This window comes from Mercenaria mercenaria, chromosome 12 (assembly GCF_021730395.1).
Source record: "Mercenaria mercenaria strain notata chromosome 12, MADL_Memer_1, whole genome shotgun sequence".
NCBI classification, from domain to species: Eukaryota; Metazoa; Mollusca; class Bivalvia; order Venerida; family Veneridae; genus Mercenaria; species Mercenaria mercenaria.
This window is the reverse complement of record NC_069372.1, coordinates 10,052,090-10,064,019: the sequence shown is the minus strand read 5'-3', so window position 1 is coordinate 10,064,019 and position 11,930 is coordinate 10,052,090. Positions and strand designations below refer to the sequence as shown.

Here is an 11,930-nt window from a genome sequence, read left to right as displayed (position 1 = left end):
TCAATGCAAACAAGTACTCATTTTAATATGCAATCTAAATAAGTCACAAAAGCAAGAAACCTTTTCATATACAGACGACAATTGTAACAAGGAAAATCTTTTAAAAAGCACTTTTCTACATAAAAGACTCTTATCACACCCTTATTCATGTGCTACGCACACCGTATTCAGCTCTTTCTTTAATTTGATATATGTTGGTATTTGAACAGGTTTTTATCATATTTATTAAACTTACTTATCATTTTGAGATATATCAATATTCTTGCTAAATATACTGAGCCAGAGTTAGCTTTAAAACTGTGAACAGCGTCGTTTAGGATAAACGCTTTGTCTACATTTCACTCAGCGTAGCACAATCAACAGAGTGAAAGAAATTGACACTCTCGTCCAGTCAGGCAGAGTGTTGCATAAATCTTCCATTTTGATAAATTATCTATAATGCGTTATCAAGTAGTTTGATTTGCAAACTGAAGTCACGTGGCATAGGTAACGAAAGCGAATTTAGACGGCGTCGCCGAAAAAAGCATACAAAATAACAGACTCGGTAATAGTGAAATGTGCAACATTACTAACGCCCCCCTACACACATACACATACCAGAACCGGCTTACACAGAAAGTGAACATGAACTCTTGCGTTTTTTGACTATTTTACATATTCTACAATACAAGACTCACGAACCAATGGATAATTGCTAAGTAAAGTGAAACTACATTTTTTTTTGCTGATTCATATTTTGTAATCCGAAACAATAACTTATCATTAGTTGAAATGAGCTTCAAGGTACTTCGTGGTCTTAGATCTGATGGTATTTTTGACTTTAATCATTGATATTTAACATTCTTGCAACACTCATTGCAAATGCTCGAAAGTTAAACCATATACACGTCGTACATGTATGCCGTTTCCTACATTTGATGAATTCCGTCAGATATGATATATTAACACATGTGATTATTTATGACAGTTAACATATGTCGAGGTAACTTTATTCAGTTTACTTTAGACTCATGAACAAATGTCTGACTTTTCTAATTCTCTCTTCACATCATCAACAATGTTTCTAATTTCATCCCATTCCACATTTACGTTCGAGCAAGTTTGCAAGATCTTTACAAAAATATCCATTTTAGCTTCGTCTTGTACTTGCAGTCTCCACTGTATCAGCATTTTATAGATTTGCATAGCAACACTGTGGGGGTTGTCCTCAATTACATGATCTATTTGTACGCTTGTTAGTCCAAGTTCCAGGCCAAGGAATTGCCAGTTCTTGCCAATGGCTTGAGCAAATCGACTAAACTCTTTATCAGTAATGTCTTTGTTTGGTATATCTGATGGTAGTTTGTCTTCTTGAAACCACTCAGATCTAGCAGTGAGTGTGTCTATTTCATGCGGCATAGAGTCTGGACAAGGAGCATTTTTATTCTTAGGAAGTTGTGATATTTCTTGAATTTGCTTGCTTCCATTCAGTCCATGGCTTATATGATTACATCTGTAACAAGGTGTGTAAATTGCATTTTTCTCTTCGATGCTCCCTTTCAACGCAGCAAATTCACGCGATACTACATTTTCCACAAAACGACGAAAGGTGTCTGCAACACTTCCTTCCACTTTTCCACCTGGACATAAATTTAGTACAGTCAGTTCTATCAAATTGTCATTTACTTGGATAACACCATCGTGATCAATGTTCAGTCGAAAACCAAATAAATTTTCGTACATGAGATTGTCTCTATCATAGTTAGCGATAGACCACCTTCCTAGTGTCGCGGCAACAAGACGGTGAAACAACAATGACAGAACAGAGGAGTATTCAAAACGCATCAGAAACCGAACCTTCACGAGTACTTTTCCCGTGACATATTCGTTCATCTTTGACTGCGCGCTTTGGTGCTTAAGCAGGCTAGGAACAACAAACCAACCAAGACCTTGAGCTTTTTCAACGTTTTCATCGTACTGCATTGCTTCCGAGATTATATGGTGCTGCTGAAGGTACCCTAAGAGAACCGTTTTATGGTTGATGAATCCTTCTTCTGTACTCCAGAGACTGTCAATAAGTTTCATTTCTAATTTGCCTTCAACAGAGAGCTTCTTCCACAGTGGTCGAATTTGGGGGTCCTTCCTGCAAAACCTCTCAGAGGTCATTATGCATTTAAAAGCGTCAATAAGGTACTGTGGATCTAGCACAACGTAGTCTGCAATTGGTTCTCTGTCAAAATAAAACAATCTGCCTTTTGCATGCTGATACTGCAGAAAAAGTTTCAATTCTGCAACTGGCATTGTTGTGGATCCTTTTTTAATGTCAAAGTCCTGGATTTCATCAAGAGTTACGACTTTTTGCGTACTATTTTTCAACTTGCTTTCAAGTCCAATCCACCTGGTCGGTATCTCAATGGCTCTGGCCCTCGATTTTCCAATACTCATTATCTCCTCTCGTAGTAAGTCTATAGCAGCGTCGTTACGTCTGTGATTATCGACAGCAAAATCCTTTTTATAGATATGATTGATAATTTGTGTTCCATCAAAGAGGCGTCTGACATTTTCAAAGTAGTTTTCTGCACGCTTAAGCTTTGTCCGTTTTCGTAAGCCTCTTACTTTATCCATATGAGTTCCAACAAGAATCACTGGAGGTTCAAATCCATCTAATGATCCGGCAAAAGAATGGATAGAATTCATCCAAAACCTTAAAAAGTATTCTACATTTCTATCGCCTGTTTCATTTGGACATTTCGCATCTTGAGCAACTTGTCCAAGGTCTTTAGTCAAATTCATCACTAAAAGATATATTGCTCTGTTACTGTGAAAGAGCGCATGGGTTGCATAAAAGACGTATTGTCCGCCAAAATCCCATATGTCATACTCTGTGGACGTTTCCTCGTCTTGAAACATTTGTTCGATAGTGAAAGCATTTTGTCCATCTTCTGACTTAGATTTTGTCTCAGTGTATAACAATGGACCATTTGATCGTAATCGCATTACGTCAATGCCGTTTGTACTTGTAGTTCCTTTTGTCTTTGACCTAACTAGTCTTTTCACCAAAGACGTCTTCCCTTGAGCAAAGTTACCAACAACGTGGACACGTATGGACTTGTCTGTTACACTTCCATCTTTCAGTATAGACAAATATAAACTCAGCTCATACGGTCCTTTACCAATTTCATCTGGAACTGCGAAACAGAATCAAATATTGAGCATTAAACATCAAAAAGATTTATGCATCACAAAAAAGTGATACATAAACTTTATAGCTGAAATTACTTGACGCAATTAGGATTTCTTTTAAAAAATCATTGACGACCAGTACGAAGTTGAAACGCATACCTGCTGGGGCACTCCCATGTTTAAACAATTTTTTTTATAGATTTAACATTTGTGTTAGACATTTCAAAACTGTATATCTTTCTTTCAAACATTTCTATTGCTGACTTATTTTAGACACTTGTATTAATGCTTTCTAAGTATTGATACCAACTATGACTTTTGCAGAAATATACATAATAAAGTTTCACAATGACATTTTTTAACTTATTTTTTTCCGTAATAATGTGTTCTCCTTAGATAAGCATGTAATACTATGACATTTAATAAACTCATACCATTCGAAATAAACCTTAGAGCAGGAACTCCTATTAGATAAGGAAAAGCGATAAAAATGGCTTATTATGTAGTTACAGCGTATTTTATTATAAAATGCGGTACATTAAATCGCCTAAAATCTGTAAGCACCGACTTCGTACAACTCGTTTAGATGGGTCAACAGTGTTGTTGTACTTATAAAATAGACTGAAGATCCTCTGGAAGTAAAAGAATAGCAAAATAATTGCAGACTTGGTTAGTCCGAGTCCGTTCACGACAGGTAATGAAATGTACAACACCTTCACGCCCCCACCCCACCCTTAGCACCGCTTCAGTGGAATTCTATCGTAGAAAAAAAATTGAATGGACTTAATTTAATGATCCCAAATATAACAACATTAGATCAGCCTACATCACTTTTTCATGCATGTTTAAATCCTGTCGAATAAGGCTCACACTGAATTTCGGGGCTTTATGTTAGATATGTTCATTAATTTAAAGGCAGGGTTTACACATGCATAAAGACCAGAGGACCTTATAATTCCTATACACAATATTGCTCTCTGCATCAAACAATTAATGAAACCATGATCATCGGATAGAAAATGATGTAACTAAGAAAATAAGTATTCTTTTACTGTTGTCTTAGTCGACCGTGATACAGCGCTGAAACAAAAGTGATTGTTCAATGTGTGAACGTCTGGGCGAAACCAATCAAACTGTTTAACATCAATATATATTGGAAATATGGCAGTATTTCATACTTAAAGGTGGTATGGTTAATGTTAAAAGACTGAAATATAAACAAACACTAACATTTTTAATTCTGGTGTTGATTACTTTATTCTTATATTAACCGGTTTCCAACAAAGTCTGCACGAGAAAATGGTGTCTAGCATTTTCAAGTTTATAATCTGCATTGCTGTGGTAGTGCAGTGTATGTTTTCTTGCAGAATTTGACAAGAATACTTACCAATTGTAACATCCATCATTTGCATGTGATATTAGAAAACTATGGTGGTATATTACTGTCACAATTTATTTAACTTTCTTTCGTGTAAATTATCTAGATATCCACTTAATATCTAAAATATTCATTTGGATATCTAGTTATATTTTTGTGAAATATTTCCGAGCAAGATAAATAACATAACATGAATTGTGTCCTTCCATCCAAAACTGCCATCACTTATCTACTTTTCCATGATAACTAAGTGACTAACTTGTTAAGATTTCGCGAAAACATGACTAGACAACGAGTTGAATTATGAAGGTATCGAATTAATTAACACGAAATTTTAACTAGTTGTTCACTTAATTATTTGTTTAACTTGTTAAAATTTCGCGTTGCTACTTATAGAGGTAGTAACAAGAAAGTATTTTGTGTCACCAGATATTAAGTTGACATCTAGATAATGTTTCGTGTTTTCTACTTAAATACTTAGGTAACATGAAACCTTAAGTAGTTTTTCACTTAATTATCTATCTGTTTAACTAGTTAACATTTCGCGTTTCTACTTATTTAGTAGTTAACAAGAAAGCATTTCGTGTTACAACATAATAAGTCAATAATACGAAAATTGTCGCGTTCTCTGTCATATTTGAATTTGGGATTCTTTGGATTTAATCCTTACAACATTGGTTGAAGATCATGTCCAACAAACGTTGTACGGATTTAACTATTGTGGATAACGCAATATTTCGTGTTTTAACTTACCATTACTAGTATCTTTGTAACACCACCACTGATTGCATAGATTGAGAAAGTCAGCAGTTTTTCACACTCGGTTTTATTTACAAGGTTATACAGAAAAAACAACTATACTAATAGTCGATCCAGGTATAAATACATCAGCTTTTTAAATAGTATTTTCCCGCGTCAAACTTTTAATTAATTTTTATTCTTAAGTCCAAAAGTTCTATAACATAATAGTCAGTTCTAAAACTTCCACAGTTATTTTTAACCCGCTCTTAAACCCGAGCCCAAAAATCGAACTTAACCGAGCTGATCTGAACCGATCCGAACTCCAATTATCCGATCCCATTTTTGTAAAACATTTCTAACTTCCTGATTCTGTCTCTCTCCTAAACTCCGTCCTCTCTTTTCTTGACTCAGTCTTCCTCTCCCTATTCTCCTATCTTCTCTTAATTCACTGAGTATTTATACCTTTTTACGAACTACAAAACGCAATAACATGTTTACAAGTATTTCAAAATATTCGAAGCCATTTCAAAACATGTCAATCAAAACGTCCATTATGTACTCATATAATAGTAAACAACAGATGTAGAATCAATCAGCATTGTGTATTTTCGTAAATAAATGACTGTTACCGAAACAAACAAAATAATTAGGGTCAAATCTAATAGATAAAACATTCAACGGTGATCCATTTTGTATAAATTGTAAACAACAACAATATGCTGAACAGGTAAACAAAGTAATTAACATTTCTGGCCAATTAATGAAAATTCCATCGAAAACAAAAATAAAGTAATTAAGGCTGACCAAATCAATTTCTTTTGAGAATTTCGCAATATCTGATCGGTAATAATAGTAAACAAAGTCATTTAGGCCAAAACGTGATGGATAAAACACTCCGATGTTACGAAATTTGCTTGAGTAGTAAATACCAACAATGACCTACGCATGTAAACAGAATGCGTATCATTTGTAAGAATTATCAGGATTATCTACCAAAATCAATAACAGATAAAATAAACACAATGATTAATTAACTGAAAACTGACCTGCGAGCTATCATTGTGTTACATCTTGTAACAAGAACTATTTTCTTGCTACCAACTTAATCATGTGGGGAAGTTGGCAGTTACTTGCGGAGAACAGATTTGTACTGGTACAGAATCCAGGAACACTTGTTAGGTTAACTGCCCGCCGTTACATGACTGAAATACTGTTGAAAAACGGCGTTAAACCCAAAACACACCGTTACCTACTCAATAGCAACATGACATGTTAACCAGTTAAACAGATAATTAAGTGACTAACTGTAGTTATCTTATTAGTTAAGCAGATAACGCGGTATTTTAGCTAAATGTCAACTTAATATCTGGTAACGCGAAATTCTAACTTTTCAAACAGATGATTAAGTCAAAGAGCTATAAAAATAAATGTAGTTTATACTTCTTTGATTAAGTGAATAACTTGTTACGATTTCGTGTTATACAGTTAGTTAAATGAATAACCAATATGCCACCATAGAAAACAGAATAAATACCGAGTATGCTCGGGATGCAAACTTGGTTCATCCTTTTAAATGCTAACGGTCAATATATGTGTTAAAATTCAGAAAAAATGTAAATATAGGCTTAAATATCTGATACATTGTGCAACTGAAATAGAGATGGTGCATTGATTTGCGTATAGTAGCGTTTGATTTGGTTAGAGTGTGCAATGGATTTTGAAAAGTTTTCAAAATGGCGGACCGGATACTATTTATTTTTGATAAGAGTATACACACCTAAATGCCAGTATCGGCTGTCGCCGAATACCTGAAATAGAAGATGTCAAAAGTATAAATGCTAATAAAACACGATATCATTTGCGTGCGTTTTATGTGAAAATATACTCAAGGCAAGTCTCTCTTTCTTAAATGTTCATTACATACAATCGGGGAAAAAAGGAAACACATGCTTGGACTGGAAATTGAGTAATCACTGTCTGGACAATCTATGGTAATTTTATGTTATGTTATGTAAAATTATAAGAGCAAAACCCGGAAATGAATAATTTTTTTTGGTCTACAAAGTGTTCTTGAGTTATCAGGGAATCAAGTTATTGGAGTTACACTCATCACATTTTTTGGTAACCGTTACCATATAGCTGTTGTTTTTATGAACTGATATTTATTTTCTGTCACATCGCTCATATGGCCAATTCTTCCTCAGTTGGAAGTGTTTGACGATGAATTAACCTGTTAATTATGTATTTATAATAACTATTTTTATCAATTGCTTAAAGATCACATGTGATCTTCCATTTCCACTGATCTTATAGTGTGTATGCATAAAATAACAAACATATATGTATACTACTCCCGCACGATAATTTAAACGACAGCATGTTTATATTATTGTTTGATTGCAATGGTTCTCATGCATTGTTGAACTCAAAAAGGTTGTCAATGATAGGAATTAAGTGCATATTGTAATGTTATATAAAAGTTTTTTTTTTTTGTATTGAAAGGTTTTAATGAAGGAAAATCATATTTATCAAACATGTTATCGTTTGTGTTATTGTCCGGGATTTATACATATCGAATAATATTTAGTGAATGCTTGGTTCTTGTTCTTGAATATGATCAACAAGTGTTTTTTTTTCAAGAGATAAAAGCTTTTCAAGTATGTAGTCACTACATGTAAGTGCATAAGCTCTCCAAGTGTATAAACATGTACGTTTCCTTCGTCATGTGAAGATTCAAGTACTTGATCATGTAATACTAATAGGTCCTACTTCCCGATAAGTTTCATCTCTTTTTTATATATAAACTGGCTAGTATTTATACATTAGTCAAAATATTATTTTCGAAAGTATAGTTTTTCAAGTCCTCATTTACATGAACTTATGGTGGTCTTTGGCATATTCCTGTAGACACATATCTTGAAACTTAAAAGTGTTATTACGGTTTTGAATAATTAACAAAGTCGGCATTTTACACAATTAATTCCACATACCTTTCAAAGGTTGTCCTTTCACAGTCGCAGACATACTTTTCTTAAGGTAGTGGACCCGTGATGACAGTCGGCAATTTCCGTAAGATTACGTTTTCTCCGTCTGTGATTTCGACATTTCTTCGGTTGCTACGGAAAGCATTGCTCATATGAGCTAAATCTACTGTCGAAAAATACCAGAATAACTGACCATAATATGAAATCGCACGAAAGTTGCTGATTGTCATCACCGGTCCACTACCTTAAGTTGAGGTGGAAATTCTTGTTTCAATGACGCGTAATGTCCTAATGTAACCATAAGATTTTCTTGTCCTTCTTGCAAACCTTGCAATCAAAACTAAAGACAGATATTCATAGAACACTTGACCACAGCCTTTCACAGCAAAACCATTATAGTCAAGCTTATTTGGTATCACTGAACCTGAATAATGTAATTATCATATAGAACAAAATGAATCTATGGTAGAATCCCTGGCTGCAATAAGACCAACATACACACTGCAAACCAAGCCACCCTCCTTAACTGTATTTAGACCCTTTGTTTTGTTCATAGGAGATAACTCATAAGGCAAATCAATTTTGTATAATTATGTCCCATTTCTTCTTTTCAAAATATAGGATCAGAGCTAACCGGAAAATTTCTGAGATAGCAAAAGCGAAAAGAAGAAATTTTGAAAAGAAATAAAAGAAATATTATCTAGTCAGTAGCCAGACAAGTCCACCTCAGACACCAGGAATAAATTTTAAAAATAGTTTGGAAATAGGAATAATCTGAATCGGTTTAATCAAACTCATCATAGATATATTCTAAAATTCTGTACATTGGGGTATGTACGACATTATGCAACATCCCTATTGTAAAATATGCTAAATAGCGAATATTACATGATCAAAAGCAAAATTACATGGCATTTTGTATACTTGTCTAAAGTTCGGCTTTGTTAAGTATGATAATGTGTCAGTAATAGAGTAATCGGTAATTCACATGTGAATATGAACTTTTATGATTCAACAAAGATAATAATATTTCTTACCTGTCCATAGTTTCTTGGTATTGGTCTGGTTTCTTTCCATTGACGCTGCTAAAATACAGAAAAATAGAAACCATGATAATGATGCTTGTAAAACAATTTGCAGGACAATGTGTATAAGGTTGATACATAGTATGCCATAATTCTCTTTGTTTTGTAAATCCTTCTCTTTCTGTTTTCATCACCATCCTATCACTTGACAAGATGTATCGAGAATGCTTCAAGTATTGCAAATATTTTTTTAAAGGTCTTTCGGAAGCGTAGAACGCAACCAAGCAAAGTAATAGCAGACTCGGTTTGACTGAGTCTATTCATAACAGGTAAATGAATTGTGTAACACCCCTCACACCCCACTCCCCCAATTCCCCTTAAACTAACTTAAGCTTAACTCTATCATAGTAACATTGAAAGGACTCTGGACTCCACTATCCCAAAGAAATAGAAAATATTATAACACTGAGTCCAAGTACTGGGAGATCTTAAATTTAAAAAAAATATATTTATATATAAATTGCTTAATGCTTAGTGCTTCTTCTGCAAATAATCCATCGCTTGATTTATTTTATTAATAGGTCTACAAAGTTGATGGTCTAATACATTCTGAAAGCTATTACAATTACATTTTTGATCTAGTGCGAACATTATCAGGAAGAATAGAATACAAAGCTATACAGACAGGACTCCAAAAAGGACTATTAAAATGCATTTACTTATACCAACCCGATTGGACTGAAAGACTGAAACAGGCTCCGTCGCAAATTTTCGTGTTGAGATTCTTGCACCCATTCAGCCGTCTAGACTAGTTCTTTAAAAACGAAGAATTTTGTCATTTTTTTTTCTGCAAAACAAAATTGAGGAAAGTTTGTAGACAGTAAGTCGTAACTTCAAATATTCACATTTCAACAGCACAGTAACTTACTTAGGAAAATACCCGGCAAACACACGACGTCGCAAAGACGTCTTTTTATAGTTGTTTTTGGGTCGCGACGTCGGTGACCAGAATCCGACGTTGTTCCAACGGCTTTACAATCTCTCAAAGACAGAAAAGTGGCAAACAAAACGAAAAGAATGTTAATTCAAGGACGAATGAAATGCAGATTGAAAAAAAAACAGTCAAGTTAGAACACGTTATCCAATGGTAAACATGTAAATACATATATGATGCAATAGCCAAGTTTCTTCAAATAAGTTCTTTGCCTGGATCTGCAGATCAGCGAAAATCATTATGAGAAATCTTAAAACTGATCAACTTTAAAAAGGCTATGATTAACAGCACGAATGTTTATGAAATCAATTGGTATTCCACGCTGCTATTAACTGAAACGAAACGAAAAGTTGACTACATAATAGTGTTATACTTCGGTACAAAACAACACACGTAAAAAATAAGACTGTAACTGAAATTTTACCTTCAAATTTTAGTTCCATCACAAGAAATTGAACATTATCAGTTTGAATAGAATTCAAAAATAACTCGCTTAGAGCCTATTTAGAACAAATTCCCAACATGATAAATAATTAATGGCTTTCGTTCGTAAGTGTTCATTTTCAGGTAAATATAATATAACAATACGGTAGACATACGCATTCTTGATTAAATAATCCAATTAATTGCTGCTAAACAGAACTGTTATTAAATTTTTGGTAAAAATTAAACACTTGAATATGCTATTTAGCCGAAACCACCGAATAAGTATATATAAACTCTAAACACTATCTTGTTTAAACGCCATATTGCTGAAAAATCGATTCGACTACTGTCATCACACGCACTGTACCGTGACCCACAAATAAAGCAAAGAAAGAGCAAATACTATTTTCATTTTTCAAATGTAGGCCCTGACTTCGAATCTACGTAGGATGTATATACAATATTGCAAATGTATACACTGGAATTCACTAATAATATATATACAGCACCCCACCCCGCAAAAAAACAAAACAAAAAAAAACAACAACAACAACAAAAACAACTCCACCGCTGGTTGTGGAAATAGGAGAAATTTGCAATTTTTCAATATTTTGAGGATCAAAATGACTTCGCTGTACTATTAAGATATTCTGTAAAAGCGTGGCAATATATGCTGTTGTTGTTATTTCGATGATGATAATGATCATCGTCATCATCATCATCGTCGTCACCATGATTTAAGGTGATTTTGATGTTCTTATTTCCACCTGTCAAGCAAAAATCACTTAAAATTTATAATGTTTAGTTTTTTTTTCTTCTTCTTCAAGAAACTACATATACTTCTTCATAACTTTGAAGATAATGTGTAGGCGTCGATTAAACTTATATTAGGTGTTTTTACATATAGCAATAAAACTTTCCAAATTTTACATGATTAAAACTGTGTGTATATATGCGTATTTTTTTTTCTTTTTACTTAGTTACGGATACGACACAAACTCGGGGGACAACATTTTAGATCATTTTTTTAGATATTTTTTTTCTACCTGGATCTTAGTAGAAAACTCATGTAACAAGACAGTAATTAAGACATTTATATAAGATATTCATCCATATTTCATTGTATAAAAGTATGTTTTCTTTCCCGTTTTCAAAACAACAGATGCACTAGTAATGATCGGGACATAGCTTATTTGAGGGAGGCATGATAGAAAACTTAA

At 33.7% G+C, this 11,930-nt stretch overlaps 1 protein-coding gene across 5 annotated transcripts; it reads right to left on the bottom strand.

Annotated features, from left to right (window-relative positions):
* LOC123533560 (probable serine/threonine-protein kinase pats1) lies at positions 1 to 11,158 on the bottom strand. Of its 5 annotated transcripts, none has more exons than XM_053519151.1 (5): positions 10,709 to 11,158; positions 10,020 to 10,137; positions 9,303 to 9,350; positions 7,059 to 7,089; positions 1 to 3,167 (listed from the first exon to the last, which is right to left on the bottom strand). In XM_053519151.1, exons 2-5 carry the CDS (start codon positions 10,083 to 10,085, stop codon positions 1,009 to 1,011), a joined length of 2,304 nt encoding a protein of 767 aa, XP_053375126.1. In that variant the 5' UTR covers positions 10,086 to 10,137; positions 10,709 to 11,158; the 3' UTR covers positions 1 to 1,008. The 5 variants fall into 5 exon arrangements, with proteins under 5 accessions (XP_053375126.1, XP_053375127.1, XP_053375128.1 ...); XM_053519152.1 differs by having other exon boundaries at positions 10,884 to 11,158; XM_053519153.1 differs by lacking the exon at positions 10,709 to 11,158 and adding an exon at positions 10,219 to 10,618 and having other exon boundaries at positions 10,020 to 10,104.
* Positions 11,159 to 11,930: the final 772 nt, after the last annotated feature.